Consider the following 17807-nt stretch of genomic DNA (forward strand, 5'->3'; position numbering starts at 1 on the left):
CCATACTGAATGTAAAACATGCTTTCAGTAGGGGTCTCCATTTGAAAACAAAGTACTTAAGTCTTGTTAATTTACTGGACATTGCATGCATCCTATTACGCTATGATCATTCTATTTATACTATAGGCCACTAACATGCAAAATGCTTTAAAGCTTCTAAAACATGACAATAAATGCAACTGCGCACAAATATTTTTTAAAACCGTAGTGCTCCAATGCAGCAAATAAAAGAATTGTGTGTTATATTCCAGCATAGTCAGTGTTCATCTTGACATGTTCCTGGAGCAGGTTTGCTTTTATTTTGCTTAGATTTGGAATTTCTAAAGGTATATAGAAAAATTTAACAGTAAGGCATCTGTAATGCACTAATGGACTGATAACGTCAACAGTAGCTGATCTAGTAGCAGTTCATCTATTGCTTAGAGTAATTCTACTTTGCTGGATTGAGACAGGGATTGTAAGAGATGTTCCTTTTCAACTGATGTATTCTGAAGTGTGTTTTGCACTAGCAAAGTCATCTTGCATCTTGTAAAACAACACATTAACAGAAAAATTCAATATTTACTCAGGCCAAGCCTTTCAACTGAGCTGATGTTCAAAGCTCTCAATGATTTCAGTAACTGTTTCATAGGCTAAATGACCAAAGGCCAAAATAACACACTGACAGGTGGCACAGAGTTTCTGCAGATATAGCAGGACACAACATAGGTATATTCCTTAAGAATAAAACAATGCAACAAAATTCTACAAAAGCATTTCAGTCATGTTGAAGTTAATCAAATCTAAAAGCGCAATACAATTCTTGGCTTAAAAAAGTCCTTCACTAGCAAACAGAGGCCATTGAAAAAACAATAAACTTCCATGCAGACACAAAAGATATTTACCATCTTCAGCACTAAGAGCTAATTCTTCCTTTGGATTATTTATTTTTCCTTTATCTGTGCAGGAAAAAAGTAACACAGAAATTTTGCTGTTCAGTATGATAAAATGGATGACAGTGGTACTCACAGAATTAAAAGTAAAGAGGACAAAAAAACAAATAAACCAGCAGAGCCATGGGAATGGTTAAATTCAAGATATGCTTTCTACTTCACACACTACTTCAAGCCTACATCCAAGCAGCAGTCTCATGTTGACACAGTTTCTATCAGTGTGCTGTTGCAACAATGTTAGTGCATACCTAAAACCTAGAAACTCGTTAGAAGCAAGCAATAGCATAAGTAGTATTAGAACAGTAATTTGCCAACAATAGCCAACATCTTTCAAAATCTACACCTCCACACTTCCATTTAGAAATGTAAGTTCAGTTTATGTCTTCCCCATTAGACACGAGATAACCATTAGACGTGAGACAAGCATGAAAACTCAGGGGCAGGGTGAAGTGAGACAGGAATAATAATTTAAAAAAAAAAATCCTAAGAGGCTACAGAGGGAAGTCAGGAATGAATTTTAAGTACAATCTTGTCTCACTGTATTCTCTTAAAGTGAGTTTGGTATATTAACTGCTAGAACACACAGGTGAAACACTACTAAACTAAGATGATTTCTTCATACTTCCACTGTCTACTAATTTGACCCAAGCAAGCAGCCAGGAGACAATGGCGGTTGCTGCTCATTACTGATTTGGGTGGTTGCCAATACTTTCACTATTGAAAAACTATCCAAGAAACAGTTCATCACTGATTAACATAGCGCATTTTTGGAAGATGTCTGCTTCACAGACCAGAGTTGTTTCAAAATTAACACAAAGAACTGAAAACTAAAACGTATGAGAAAAGAATTCAGTTCTACAGTACAAGCTCCATATGGCTTATTGAGAAACAAAGACAAAAACACTACTTGGCAAAGCTGTATGGAAGACCAGCATGAACACATTTAAGCCAAACTGGGGGTCATGGGAGACACACACAAGCTTTGTGCTCACTTGAGGTGGCTGATGAAATGTCCTCTAGACTTTTGGAAGCCATTTTCCTATCTGCACTCCTTTTCAAAGCCATCAAAACAGGGTTTAATTCTTCTTCTGAACCTGTTACGAGACAAAACACATGAACACTGCACACACAGACATGCCATTTTAAGCAAGTCACTAAAAAACCGGCCATGGATTTCTCATAAGAATCTATTTTGACTGTTAGCAAAGACAGTGAACATTCAATGAAAACACAAAATAAATCCAAAATAAACAAAACAAATGCCTAATTTTAAATGTCCATTTGCTCTAAGTTCTCTCAGCCATCAGGGGAGAGAGGCAGGTTGGCTGATTTGCCTGTGTAGTTATCTCTGTCTATACTGACTAATAAGGGGGGCTCAGGCAATTATGGCACTTAACTGTCTAAGAACAATATAGGATAAACTCAGACATAAGCCATTTTGTAACCATCTTGTTATGAATCAGCACGAAAAAGTTAACAGCTTTAGTTTTTTCCTCTGTGTAAATTTGCCCCTTATATTTATTCCCCAGTGAAAGTAATTCTGTTTCAATACTTGAGTAACAACCACAAAAAAAAAAAAACCAAAAAAACCAAACAGCTGTAGATATTTGGATCCCTGAAATTATGCAGTTGCCTCCAAGGGCAGAATCAAGACAGACCTAGATCCTTCAGAAACCTTTAAGACCTTCTCTCCTCCCTCCCTTACTTTCCCCTCCATTAGCCAACCAACCAGACCTTACAGTGTTGCTGCCTGTAATTATGGGTAAAAAAAAAATAATTATGTTTCATTTTTCCTCATTTGTTCCGAGTTTTCACTGACTTCCATTGGAATCTCACTTTCAAAATAGGCTCAAGAGTAAATTGGCAGGCCCTGGAAACTTCACAAATTTCTCAGATTCTCCAGGTGAAGAAGACATCCCCAGTCTCTCAGGAACAGATAATTTAACCTTTTTAATCTCCTCTACCTTAAGCTCTTTGATGACTAATCACATTCTATACATTGACTAGAGCTGCCATTCAACCAATTAATAAGAATCCTTGTAAATAGACCATTTCATTTATATGGCCACTTTCTAGTGCAACAGGCAGCAATGCTAAATGAAATAGCACAGAGTATTGGTTTTGTCTTTATATCCAGCCATTCCACTCATAAACATTTACCTTTGAAGACTAGCTGGTCAAACTAAAGAATGAACTCAGTCAGCCACTGATATTTTTTTTTCCTCTTTTAATCCAGGATATTTAAAAGAAATACCAGATTTTGAGTGTTACAATGTTATTAATTTGAAGGAGATATCACAGGGGAGGAAGAAAAGGGTAAATCATGAAGACTGATATGATTGATTCATGCTGCTAAACTCCCCTTATTGAAGGGGCTTACCCAGATGTAGTATGTTTTTGTCAAACACTTCCCAATTAAAGGACTTAATTAGTTCTTCCCATCTTTCCCAAACAAATATCCAAAGCATTCAATTAAGAAATAAGCATAACGCAGACTTTTGGTTAACATATTTCTAGTTGGCTACCAAAAGAAATTGTAGCCATGTTTAACAACCCAGCACCATGAATTTTAGAAATCAAACAGCTCACAAGTTGAACTTCTGGTTCCAGAGTAGGACTCAGAATTTTCATCTGAAAACTTGGATCCCAAATTTGAGCTGTCCCCTTCCTCTTCATCATTATCCTCATGCTGAGACCTTAGGCAGAGTTGAGCTCCTCCTGCCTGGGGGGAGATGCTCTCATCTTTAAGTGGTGTGCTTGCTCTTCTGAATTTCAACAGTGCTTTAAATTCTGAATTCTTTTCAGAGGCATCCAAGGATGTGCTTTCATCTCTCCTTCCTTTTTCATTTATCTTCAATGGCTCGATTGCAATCATATTGGTCTCTCCTTCCAAGGGAAGAAGATCAACTGGAGCCATGCTTCTCTTTTCTGTTTTATTAATAGCTCCATTTCTTCTAGGAAGATCAGAAGCTTCAGTTTCATTTACTGCAAGATCATTTACTGAAGCTTTGATATTTTGTTCTGGAGCCCGCCCTTTGACAGCTATCTTCATCTGTGTATGATAGCTACTTAAAGCACTATATGGCTGTGACACTGTCATGAATAGAGTCTCTTTTTGTGATGGAAATGTATGATTCCCAAACTTTTCTGGTTTATGTAACTCTTTGGATATTGGAGATGAAGTTTCAGATGCTTCTTGAAGAAGCTGTTCTAAAGAGCTACTGAATTCACTGAATTTTGCAATATTTGAAACAGAAGTTTTTTCTATTGTTTCTTGTATTCCTTGAGGAGGATCTCTCTCTTGTTGATGTGGAGCATGCAGACTTTGACTAGTCTGTATTTTACTTTGTATTTTCTTATCCATATTTTCCACCACAGAAGCTGGTGTTTCAGAGATCTTCTTTGGTAGCTTCAGCAAATTAACATCAGATACTTCATATTCAGCCTTGGACAGTACAGATCTTTCTATGGTCTCACTTATCTCCTGTGGCAACTCTCCATCATGCTCATAGGTTGTGCTTTTAGCTTCCACCTCAGCAGGCCTCCATACTGTGCTGTCAGCACATTTTGGTTTAGGAGGTGGCGTTTCAGAGGCCTCTTCCAACAGCTTCTCTAAAGCAGAACTCAAGCCACTGACCTTGGATGGAGCAACAGACTTTTCTATGGTCTCACTGATTTCCTGTGGCAACTCTCCATCATGCTCATAGGTTGTGCTTTTAACTTCCACCTCAGCAGTTCTCTGTACTGTGCTAATGGCACGTTTCGGTTTAGGAGGTGGTGTTTCGGAGGCTTCCTTCATCAGCTTCTCTAAAGCAGAATTCAAGCTGCTGACCTTGGATGGGGCAACAGACTTTTCTGCGGTCTCATTGACTTCTTCAGGCTGACCAGTATCTTCTTGGCATGTTGATTCTATACTACAATTAGTTTGTGATATACTATTCATGTCATCGGATGTTTGCATTCCCATCCTTGTATATTCAGAAGGTTGATACGCAAAGGTTTCTCTGAGCAGGTTCTGCAAACCAGCTTGAGGCCTCTGAGAACCCTCAAGATTATCATCCTTGTCTGCTGCCTGATGTTGTAGACAGAAAGGTTCAAATTCCCTAAACAGTTTCCTGAGGCCTTTTTTGTTTTCATGCTCATCTGTTGATGTCACACTCATTTTTCCTGTGCTTTTGCTTATTTCTTCTTTTTGATCAGCAGGAGAAACGTCATGGCTCTGTTCCACTGTTCTTTCAAAGACCCTGCACTGATCTGGCTCTTTCAAAATGTTTTCTTTTAGGTTCAAGCTAGATGACATCTCAGAGGCTTCCTTTTCTACCTTCTTTAGGCCTAATTTGAATACATCAAGCTCAGCTTTAGGTAAAGCAACCTTATCCACAGTCTCTGCAGTTTCCTCTTTAGGGAGACTGACATCTAATGGAGTAGTCTTGTTCTCCACTTTTTCTATAGGTAAACATAGACAATCATCTACTGCTGTCTCCTTTAAAGCATCTTTATCACCAGGTGACTGGAGAAACTGCAAGGAAACATGATGTTCTTTTGATGAAACAATACTTTTTTCTATAGATTCTTTAACTTCTTGCTCTGGAAGAACCATCTTTTCCTGGGGTTTTGAGATAACTCTTTTTCCTTCCAGCTGGACAGAGCATGTATTTTTTGCGTGTGCCACATTCAGACCTTCCAGGGTAGGTGATCCTGGAGGCAGTTCACATACCATAGAATCTAATTTCTGTGTTTTTTCTCTCTCAGATGTTTGGATTTGTTGTTGAATTAACTCTTGCTTGCTTATATTATCTCTGCCTTTATCTTCCCTTGACTTTCTTTCATAAGTTATTGAACTAGTATTTGGCAAAGAAATATCTCCCCTATCCATGCTATTCTGTAATTTAACTCCAGTATCCCAGAAGTTTCTCAAACTCTGGAACTGTGAAGGATCTGAAATTTGATTCTTGAATTTTTCATTCAGTTTTTCTTTTAAAGACAAAACCTGGAACCTGGGCTTCTGCTGGGAAGAAGTAACAACTTTTCCTTTAAGTGTTTCTTTCTCACCTTTGTCTTTGCTTTCTAGGGAAGCTGAAGTGGCACCAACTCTTGGCTGCAAGTTACTGGCTTTTGGCAATTCTGTATATTCATGAACTTTACCATCAGATGGAAGTATTCTTTCTACTTTTTCAACTGCATGGCCTGGTCCAAACTCAGAAGAGTTTTGATGTTCACTTCTTGAAGCCTGGCTTGCACAACTTACTTCAACACTTCTTAAAATATTCTTGCTTTGATCATCCAATTCATTAGGTAGGTACACCGCAGTTGGTTTTATTTTGTCACTTTCTCTGAGACTTTTCAGAGCACTGCCACCTGATACATTAGTATTGATATTAACTTCATTCTCTCCATGACTGGGGATAGTTTTATCCCTTTCCCAGAATGCTCTGATCTCCTTTATTCTTCTTTTTTCTCGTATTGCCTTCTCTGATTCACATTTCTGAAGTGGTAGCTTGTGTTCTTGATTTTCCAATAAATTTGATTTTTTATTTTGTTGCTTGATTTCCTGACCATGTTCTCTTTCTTCAACTCTTGAACAGTCAAATTCAGTTAGTGATTTGTCATTTTGCTCCTCATTCTCTTCCCCTTTCACCCTCTCTTTTATCAGCTGTGTATCTTCTGAAATAAATGATGTAGGTGAAATACTATTCCATTGTTTAATCTTTCCAAAGGATAACTCTTTTGTAACTTTCGTTTTTCCATCCATGCTAAGCCCACTGTGTTCTGTAGGAAGAACTGCTTTTCTGGATGAGAAGTCCACTTCCTCTTTGGGTTCCCAGCCTTGGGATCTGGCTGATACATGTTTCTTATCTTCAGTACCAGACCTTCTTTTAATCCAATCTAAAACTTTTGATACAGATTCATCAGCCACTTTCATGAGTTCATCAGCATGTTTTTCAGGCTTGAAAGTGATTTTAACATCTTGCTCCTCAACAAGATCAGGCTTACCTTGTTGAAGACTTGTAGAATTGGTATTCAACACCTCATGTGCTTCTGTCTTAGCAGAAAGCTGATGTTCATCTACAACGTAAACAAACTTATCAGACTTAGGAATCAGACACACAACTCTACAAATGTCTGATCTGTCTTGAAAAATCTCTCTGTTGTTTTTTTTTTTTTAATTATTAGCAGAGAAAAGTGTTCTCTGTCCTTGTGTTTTTGGAAAGAACCATACTGCAGGCAATAGAGTGAAAAATAAATTCCTGCACTTAGATATCCTACTGGAAGTTTAATCACATTACTTTTAAGGGTGCGAGCAGATAAGATTAGTTATCCCCATTGTAAAGGAAATGGCTACATTGAAGAGAGGGCCAGGCAGGGGGGACAACCCAGCATATTTGTGTTTAGTTCCATGAACAAATCCCAAAGTCACAATTTGATTACTACCAAGGACAGTCGACAGCAGTACACCAAAAATTCTAATCCTTCAGTTCCTGTGCAGACAGATTTACCAGGCCTTATGACAGGAATTTTATCCAAATACCATCACTTCACCTTCATCATCCGCAATAAAGGTGCCTATCCAGGCTCTGATCTGATTGTTAATTCTTAAGAATACCTATAGAAGATCACCTAAAAAACATTGACCACATTGCAGCATTAAAATACAAAAAAGTGATTTAGAATCTAATTCTGCACTATGTAGCACATTCCTACTATTTCTGTTTCCTAGTTGTTAATTCTTAGATACAAGTGATTCAAACATTAATAAATATGTGCTATATGCTATTGCATTCTGTTCTTCACCCCCATTAGTCTCTTACCAGTAAAATTTTTGTGTGACTTTGATTCATGGCTCAGGACCTGGTTGGATTTATTTTCACGTGTCTCATCAAGACTCAGTTCATTATTGCTATTTGGCAGGATATTGCTGGAAGCCTTCTGTGGAGTTTCAAGTTTCTTAGGAGTAACTGTTTTTGTCTGCAAGGTTTCATTAACCAGGAAGACTGACCTATTAGTGTCACAAGGGCCAGATGCCAATGTATCTTCTTGTAAGCCATCTATTGTTTTTATTTGTGAAGCTGATGAACAGGTTCCCAAAGGCTTTACAGCAGAAATTTGCTTATTCCCAGATGAATCTGATCTAATAGCATCATTTCCACTACTCTCTGTTTCATCAGATTCTAACAAATCAAACTGTTCTGTTTCCCTATGATGGTGTAGCTGTGGGCTTTGCAGAGGTTCTCCTTTACCTGTGCTAGATGAGAACCTCACTTGTTTTAGTTTTTCCAGTGAAATTTGTGTGGAGTCTTCCGCTTCTTCAGTAAAAGAGTTCTTCTCAGCTTCTCCTTCAAAAATAGTTGCAGTAGGAAGACCATTCTTTTTCTGAACATCTAACATCTGACTAACACGAACTTCTGAGTCAGTGGAACTTGAACTTGAACTGCGCTTCAGAATGCCCCTGGGTGGGTTACCAATGCCATTAATCCTCTCAGTCTGTTTGGCTGGTTTTGGAACAAAGTCTTCTCTTTGTGACACAGGATCTGTTGCTTTGTGAATTAATTTTCTAGCTTTGGGGACTGGACGCTTAACTAGTCCCTTCTGTGATTCATCGGTTGGTTCTACAGAAGGCATCTTATGTTTCTCTGATTCATCATTTTCTAAGTTTGGTTGAGGTTGGCTCTCTTCAGAGAGTGACAAAATTTCTGTAAGACATATATAGAGAAGAAATCATGAGGTTACATGACATTCATCTGCAGAAACAGAGGACTGTGACACAGTGCAGATCTAGAATGCAGTGATTATATTGGTTTATTAAAAACATCTGCAGTAAAACACAGGCAGAAATTCAATAAAGGTGTTGATTTCATTTGTATGTAACAGGAATTTTTAGCAGATTAAAATCCTGCAGTTATTTCTTATTCTAGAAATATTAACTATTTGATGATTCCAAAGATAGAGAGCACATCAAATTTTTGATCAGCTTTATTCCTGCAAGGGACAAAGTTTGCAGGGAAGGGCAGCTTTTGAACACACATACACCTCTTCAGGTTCAGAACATAAACAGCAACCTGCAGAAATGCAAACAGGCCATTTCCACATTCATATGGAACAAGGTAAAATGCAGAAATGATCTCCTGGTAGGGAGATGAAATTTTTTTTTATTCCTAATGTGGAAGTCTTTCTTTTTCCTGTTAGCAAGCTTCATAACAGAGACAGGAGAGTAATTTCCACGTATGAGCCTGTAAATTACAACTTCAAATGCCTGTATTGTGATGTATCATCACTCATCTTCTTGCCTGCAGAGAATACTGCAGGAAAGGGAGGATTTGAAAATAAACAGGACTGAGAAAACAAAGGAAAAAAATAAAGATCAAAGAGTTAGGCTTATCTTGAGCCAATAGCAGCAATGACTGGAAGGTCATAAAGACAGCTATGCCAAATTCAAGGAAATTCCTCTGTTCTCTTAACAGCAATTCAGGACAAACAGCCCTCTCACATGAAGTGCTTAATACTGACTAGAACTGTGAGTAAAAGGAAAGGAAGCAAAACCCATTTACTCACATAAACAGCCATTTCCTGAGTATATTCACATTTTACATGGGGTTTGCAATGAACTAGTTGATAACTCCAAGTAGTTAAGATAAAACAGGTTTTGATATCTTACAAAAAGAAGCAATGAAAGTAAAAATAATTTCCATATAAACCCCCAAGAAATTCACAGTCATATGCTAAATAAGTATATTTACCCTCCTTTGATAGCTGACGTAGAGTGGCTGGTCTGTTTTCTGATTCCCCACTGTTCAAGTTATCACCTGATGCAGTGGAATTAAATGGATTTCTCCTTTGCTAAAAAAAAAAAAAAAAAAGGAATGAACATTATAATTGCAGTCAAATTGTTAAATCAGTACAGTCTTCACAAAATAAATGAAAGTGTAGTGATTTCCTCTGCCTCACTACCCTGTCAAAGAGTCTGAAAGCATGCTTCTTAAATTGGATACATGACAAAAACCCTAAACAATATGACCCAGGGAACTATCAAAAGTGCTAGTGAAAGCCTCATCTTGTTCTTTTTGAAGTCACCAACAGCAGAGATAAACCACCACTTAAAGACACTTGAAAATCCCAGTTGTTGCAAGTTAAATAATTTTCTCCAATTCTGTGACTTTAGAGATATTGGAATGCAGCAGGACAGTTCTTTTCAGTGGCTGAAGAGGTTGGAAATAATGTCAAGCACAGACAGCCACTGATGATAACCATAACAGCACTTTAGCGCTGAACTTTTAGCGGTTTCCATTATCTCCCTCCAAAACAAAAAATACTCATTTTTTCCAACTTATTCTTTCTTCCTCAAATCTTTATTCATCTTTACCACTGAAGCAAAGAAACACACAAAATGTAAAAGAAAACTTCTGCTATATTCAATACCAGTCATACCTTTACTGGTGAGACTGCTGCCTTCATAGGTCTTTCCTCTGGTTTGTCTAACATAGAGGTTATTGTTTTAGAACTGCAAAGAAAAAGCATATAACAACTTCAACAAACAGGTCATTACTTTAAGCCTTTTTGAAAAAGCAAAACAAAGATTCATTTATACATACTCAAATATAATCTCTTGGCAGTTTTCTATTTAGCCTGTTCTTATCAGATTTAGAAGCAAACCTTCTCCTATCCATAGCAAGGAGATATTCTTGCAGCTTTGTTTCCTTGCAAAAATTTCTTTGCTTGTTAGTGAATTCAATACAACTTCTACCTGGCATGACAGAAACCATATTTTTGATATCTTTTAGATTTTTGAGAAAGCTTTATATAATCATAGCCACTCTCCAAACAATATCGGTGTTGCTGTCTCCATCCTTGTCCTACATTTATACCTCGAGAACTGAAATCAAAGTGGAGGAAAGTGCAAAACTCTATTTTAATCAGATTTTAATGAAGTGTCCAAGTCAAAAAAAAAAAAAAAAAAAAAAAAACAGAGGAACCCCATCACCACTATAGCAAAGATGTGATATGCCACAGATGACAACACATCCCCTCAGAGGTACGGCTTATAAAGCTATTCTTTCAATTAAGATCTATGAAATCTGTGGTTTGATAGCATAAGAAAACTAAGTTATTACTTGTGATCCTGATTAAGTATGTCCCAGGTAAGGAGGAGTTAAAACAGCTAGAAGAGACAGCTCCTACATTATATCAAGAAATATTTCATCTATTTGCAGAATGATGCAAGGTTTTTTTTCAAAACAATCTAATTTTTATAATTTGAGTTTATCTAAACATCTCAGATATGAAAAAGCATTTGGTTTTTGAAGATGGAAGTTAGATGTGGATTTAAATATGGTCTTCATATAACAACCACATTCAGTATCTTAACTTTATATAGAAAATGCTGGCATTAACCAGCTTACATGCTTATGATTTTGGGGATGGGGGAAACAGTACAAGGCAGGAAAAGATGAATATTCTCCAGGTAGGAAATATGACCTCAGGTTAGGAAGAAAAGCAACTCCTATGTTTTTTCCAATATAGCTGTGCAATGAGATTCCAATACTGAATATTTCTTTGGTCAACTATCTCTGATATGGGTGAAAAGACTTTCAGATATTGATTTGTAAGTAGCAGAGCCAGGATACAACACTTTTGAGGGCAGATGTGGTATCTCAGGACAAGAAAACAGCTTCCAGCTCTCATCAAGTTTCAGTTTCAAACAGGAGTTGACTCCTCACATGGACAAAGAATTCTCCAACCACGTAACCAGCAACAGTCTGCCCAGCTGCAGGGAGAACAACTTTCCCATCTTCTCCAGGGTGCAGTACAGCTAACCTCAAAGTTTAGAAAAAAAGTCTGGCAGCCACCCTTGAGAGGCTACCGGCCTCTGGACTGCTAAGTGTCTCTGAGAAGTAACATCACTCCCATTTTACAGGTGGAGAAACATCATTATGGAGAAGATAAGATGATACAGTAATGAGCAGCCTGAACATAAGGCTAGGAAAAAAATACCAGTTGTAATCTGAACTATAAACTTCTATATCTCTTCCTTGCTCTTTTGGTTCAACACTACCTTTAAGAAGTATACCACCGTGCATAGTGATATAAACTTAAGGTATGAGCTGATCTTGTAATGGAAACTATCTCATGGGTCAAAAAATAAACTGTTCTTATATTTCAAGACTAACTGCAGGACCCTCTTATATGCACACACCAGGTATAACAGATTGTTATTGTTCTTTTTATTCTTCTCTGATCCTAAATAAACCCCCCAATTTTCTAGTTCTCAAAGAGCTCAATATTGCAACTTTTATTAATTTCTTTTCAAAAAATATCATTCCACATTACAGTTTTTAACCTTAGTTCTAATATTATTTTTTTTTAATAAAGGCTGAAAATACATATATTTAAAGAAACTTTGTTCTGCTGAACTGGAGTTTATGTGCTTGCTTTCAGAAGCACTGAAGTTTGTGGGTTTGTTTTTATGAGCACCTGTGTGTTCCTGAACTTTGCGTCTCATCTACAACATCTACTACCCGACAGGACAAACATGCCCTTTTTTTTTTTTTTTTTTTTTTTTAAGGTCTAGGTCATGAATGCTTCAACCTTTTGCTCATTTTAAACAAGGAAAATACTGTTATGTACCCTGGGCTGCAAGACACTGGTAAGATATTCTTCAATCTGCAGTTTTTACAGGTGGGGAGGTAACTTTAAGTCTCATTGAGCACACATACACAATTCCACAATATTTTAATGCAATGCTACTTCAGAGTTACCATAGAATAATTAAAGAGTTGTTAAATTGGCATTACATGCTGAAACCCCTGCTCTAAACACATAAAGTAGAGAAAAAACCACACCCAGGATCCTATAACTAAGTGTGAAAATACGAGTCTACCCTCAACCCATACAGATGGGAAAACTGAACAGTTTCCAGATATGCTGCATTCACAAGGCTAATCCAAGAAAGTGTATGAAGCCAAAGTGATAAACACACCCAGATTAAAAAATTCCTGCACTGCAACTCAGCAAAGCAAAGTGCTGAGAACCACAATGAAGGCCCAAACTCCACAAAGACTGGACAGCACTGGACAGGAACCAAGGGGCAACAAGGCAAAGGCAGGAGCAAAGCTGGAGAAAGGGGTTATAGATTTCCAGGCATTGTCAATACAATCTACTCAGAAATGGCCTCCTGTTCAAAAACATAAGCTTTCCTGGGCTCATCCTGAAGGGCAGAGAATCTGGTGTGAGTAAAGTTAGTGTGATTTAACAGTACTCCATAAAAATGTCTTATCTAGGTATCCCAGCACCCCTATTATTCCAGAAAAGTTACATGGATTTTAAGAATTAGGACTTTTGTGCAAATTTTCACCTTGCAGAACTCTAGGACCCACACCTGTTACCTGTTCAATGTAGACTAAGAATATTTTCTAGCCTAGGGAAGAAAATAACCTACAAGTCGTAATTTGAAATATAAAACTCCTTTAACATTGCCCTTTTTTAAGAGTCTACATATAGACAGATGGTATCACTGAACAGAGGTAATATTGACAGTCTGAGTCACCCTATGAAAACTCATTCTGTGCAAGGTTACACCTTCAAAAACACTCCACACACCTGGCCTGTAAAGGCTCTGGTATGCAAGGAAAGTACCACAGTGATATAACGCCCAAGAAAAAAAATTGTTCATAGCTTCATTACTGAATTTAGATATTTGGGGTATGGGGATAAAGATCACTATGCTAATTTTAAGAATATAGTTGTGGGCTGATTTCTGTTCCACCTTATATATCAGCACCCTGACTCAACAGCAGTTCAGATCTACCAGAACTGAACTTTCTTCACATTCAGTAAGAATTGTTTCGGTTTAAGAATAAGATCCAGAACAAAAAGAGTCTGGGTAATTTGTCATCACATATCTTCTGGTCCCAATCCTCAGGTTAGCAGCTGTTCAGTTTACGCAAAGCTTGCAAGCCAGTGCTGGCCTGAAGCCCACTCTTAGAGGAAGAAGGAGAAAAAAAGACCCCAAACCCTAAAACCCACAACTCCCACAAACCTACCCTTAAAGTAGCACTTTAAAAAGTTTTAAAAGTCTGAGTGCTTGAACCACGTGTAGCATTTGGACACTAGCAGCTGTGAACTCACATTATACAATCCTAAACTCCAGAATGATACTCCGTTTCATCCTCTTAGATCTAACCCTGTTGAGACTATGCATTGCAAGGGGAAAAGTCTATTAATTCCTCACAGCTCTGCTATCCTAACAGCCAAATTAAATGTCTGTAGTGTCTAGGTTTTCCATTCCCACCCCAACTGGTGGGATTATTACTTCTCCAGCATTGTGTTTCCCTTCAATTCTGGATCAGCTGCTGCCATTAAAGACAGGCCCACAGTCATGTCAGACCATTTTCTTTCAAAGTCTAGTATCAAGAGAACAGAAAGGAGGGGTATTTTAAAAACATATGGCTCTTCCTGCAATTTCCCACATGCAATGTTGTGTAGACTAATCTCAGTCATAGTGAAATAAACCCATACTGAAATCACAGGCAATTAATTGCACGTAGTCCTGCCATGTTTGCTTGCTTCAGCTTTTGACATTTTAGAAGCAAATAATCTGAGACATCTAATCAAGTATTTATGCAAAGTAAATGCAAGTAAGCACCCAGCCCACATCTTATAGAACACTTCCTAAGGTCCACTTCTAACCGTCTCTCAAATCCTGGACTGTGTGAGTTTGCTTTAGAGGGAAGATCTTGAGCTATTGGTGAGAGTACGAGCACACATGAACAAGGCATGCATGCTGATTAATTTCTGGCACAAGTTGGAGCAAAGGGCAGGAGAGGGTCCTGGACAATAGTTATCAAGCTTCACATGGCTATGGCCTGAAATAAGTCAGCAAATCACCTCAAGTTAAAGACCACTATCAAGTTGGTCATGTTCCAAACAATTGTCTACATGTTCTTAAACCTCGTTATGTTATATATTTTCAAAAAGACTGCCCTGGCAGTTTATGAAATGTATTACTCTATCAATCACACACAATTTGTGGAGTTGTAATGGTAAGAATAACATTATAAGGCTGTACTTTTAAAGTACCATCATCTTTTCCTGATGTCCAAAATGACATGCAAAATATTCTAAAAGATATATTAAACAGCAGCATGTCTTGTGCTATCCATAAAGAAATAACCCCATAAAAATCTCCTGAAGGTAAAAGCCTCCTGTAAAAAAACCTATAGTCAGTAACCACTAACTGTCGGCATTATCAGCCAGCTTGGGGGTGCAGGGGGAAGCAAAGCTCTTTCTTGTGATAAGCAACCTTTATCATCCTTACTGTGCGACTTCATTTTTTGGGAAGTCTGTAACAAAGTAGTTTATTTGACCTTTTTCAGCATGATTTCAGATGCAGGTAAGACAAATACTCCCTTGAGTTCACTGATAATGATGTGTAAAGGGTAAGACAGACCAGTAATGCAAGCCAGAGTTGTTAAGACTTACACCAACCTTTGGTGCCATTCATCGCCAACGTGCATGCCCAGTTTGCAGACCACGAAAGTGAAAGATTCAACTGCTACTAGATACTGTACAAATGCATAGTAAGAGACAAGCCTTGCTGCAAAGAAAAAACAGATGACATACAGAGAAGGAAGGACTTAGACAAGAAAGTGAAAGGTTACAGAGCTTATCAATGGCGCAACCAGAAGTAAAACAGTCATCCTGAGAAGTAACTCTAGCTCTTACCTCACTCTGTTCACTGAAAGCACAAACAATAGCTATTTGTGTTACACGCTGGTTCTTGTTTCCTCAATGGTATTGAGGAATCTGGCCATTTAAAGACATTTCATTTCCACCTGCTGTCACCCTAGCTGAGATCAGCATTTTCCCTTTCAAATGCAGGCTTTTTGAAAGCTTTTCACACAGCCAATGAATTACTACATGTAGGTATTTTAAAGAGATGACATGCATCTCTCTTGGAAATCAACTCAGGATATTTCAAAGCAAAATGGAGCTGTTTGGGATGTTTACAGACTTGAGATAGAGTGATTTTACACAAAATCCTCTGTAGTTCAGAAACTACTTATCATCCAACTTTTCTGCAACAACTATAGCCATTCAGGCATATCCAAGCTGATTGTCTTGCCTTACTCTGAGTGGTAGCCTCTCCCTTCCAGAAAGACATTTATTTTTCTTGAATCTGACTTACTTTCTGCAAGTATGCAAAGATTCTGGTTCTTTCCACCCAAAATACATTTGGTCTCCTTAAAAAGTCTCAGAGATCTTAAACTGTGCACCCAAAAATCTGGAAAATTCTAAAGCACAATTTCTCAGTCTCTGATTCTTCTTATGATCCAAGCTTAAAATTCAGGCTGAATCAATAGTCTGGTCTCATTAAGTGACTGAATGAGGAGATGCAGAGGTTATTGTTCCCCTATTACTAACTGCAGAGGACTGATCATGGCCAAGCATTCTAACCAGAAAGTCCTGGTCTCACTTCTCAGAGCCAGACTAAACTGTGACATGAGAACATGTGTGGGACCATTCTATACACCATTGACAACTTTTTACTTGAAGAGGTAAACCAAAGATTGTTCTGCATTTGAATACAGAACAATTAACAATGCACAACTATTTGTCAACCTTTCACATGCACAGATTCCTTGGGTGATTCTGAGGAAACATTTGATGACCTTTGAAATGAAAGGCAAGTACAATATTTTGGATGGAACTTACAGCTCAGAAGTTTCACCAGTCCTAATATATACATACAAAGTGTGATTAAACAGACAGCTTACCTTGAACCAGATTTCAGTTCTTCTTCTGGATGTTCCACAATGCCATGTAGTTCTGGCGGCACGAAAACTTCTTTATTAACATTGCTCACCCAGCTGTTCTTTGCTTTGTTTGATTTGTTCTGACTTACTTCAGCTAAAACATGAAACAAGAATATTGTTGTCTCCCATGTGTTCATACAGGATTTCTTAAGAAACAAATAAAAGTATTTGCATTCAGTCTTACAGCTATTTCAAAAGTCCACTATACTTTATTTTTGTACAGAAGCAGACCTGGTGCCTTCTGAAGAATAATTTTTTTAATGCTACTAGAAATGTCACATACTGCTCTGAATACTTCACTCTACTATTCCAGGTACATCTACTTTAGACCTTAAAGTGATCCTAAATGGAGAAGCTTTCTACAACAGCCCTGGTAAAGACTGATCCTGTAGTTCTTGCAGCGAGACAAACATTGAAAATTCAGCCTTGGTGTCCTGAGGAAACAAAAGCAATTAAACCACAAGAAACTGAAAATATATTGAAGTTCAGTTAATCAAATCAATTATTCCCTTCCTACAGCAGTAAACTGGAAGTTGGTCGTAATTCTGATTTGAGCAGGTGGCTAATCCTTTATGGATAGAATTAGCACAAGAAGTTAAGACAACAAGTATAAAAAAAACCCAGCCAAACAAAAAGAAACAAAAAGCCCTACCTCATTCAGCAAATGCAAATACATTTGCATTTCTTTTTGGGGTGGGACGGAATCCTATTCTGATAACCCCCTTCAGAGTCAAAACATTAATTTACATTATTTCCTCTACTGCTTTTTGCACTCCTCCAACAGTTTAGAAATTAAGAATTTCTTAGTATGCAAAAATAAGCAAAATTTTTATTCTCACTTTTGCTATCCATAACTGCAAGCAAAAATATCTTCACATCTAATGAGTTATTGAAACCAAGCAATTGCACAGTGTTCTGAATGAACCAGTATGCCCCTTTGTTCAAGTCATAAGATTGGGAGTAATTAACCTTCCTTTAAGATAATATGGCTTTAAGTACTTTCCTTTAAGTTACTGTAAAATTTAGGTAGAATTTTACAGCTGATTTTCATAACTTTCAAGTCCAAAAC

The 17807-nt window shown here is 37.6% G+C and overlaps 1 protein-coding gene across 2 annotated transcripts in view; it reads right to left on the reverse strand.

Annotated features, from left to right (window-relative positions):
- Nucleotides 1-17807, reverse strand: part of SYTL2 (synaptotagmin-like 2) — a 46531-nt gene that overhangs the window by 13119 nt on the left and 15605 nt on the right. For both annotated transcript variants that reach the window (XM_010576562.1, XM_010576561.1), the window contains exons 3-9: nt 16700-16832; nt 10356-10428; nt 9668-9767; nt 7742-8623; nt 6927-6998; nt 1925-2026; nt 885-938 (exon numbers count right to left, since the gene is read on the reverse strand). In XM_010576562.1, coding sequence (XP_010574864.1) covers nt 885-938; nt 1925-2026; nt 6927-6998; nt 7742-8623; nt 9668-9767; nt 10356-10428; nt 16700-16832 — 1416 coding nt within the window. The remainder of the gene's footprint in view (nt 1-884; nt 939-1924; nt 2027-6926; nt 6999-7741; nt 8624-9667; nt 9768-10355; nt 10429-16699; nt 16833-17807) is intronic.

This window comes from Haliaeetus leucocephalus, unplaced genomic scaffold (genome assembly GCF_000737465.1).
Source record: "Haliaeetus leucocephalus isolate CR32 unplaced genomic scaffold, Haliaeetus_leucocephalus-4.0 Scaffold536, whole genome shotgun sequence".
NCBI classification, from domain to species: Eukaryota; Metazoa; Chordata; class Aves; order Accipitriformes; family Accipitridae; genus Haliaeetus; species Haliaeetus leucocephalus.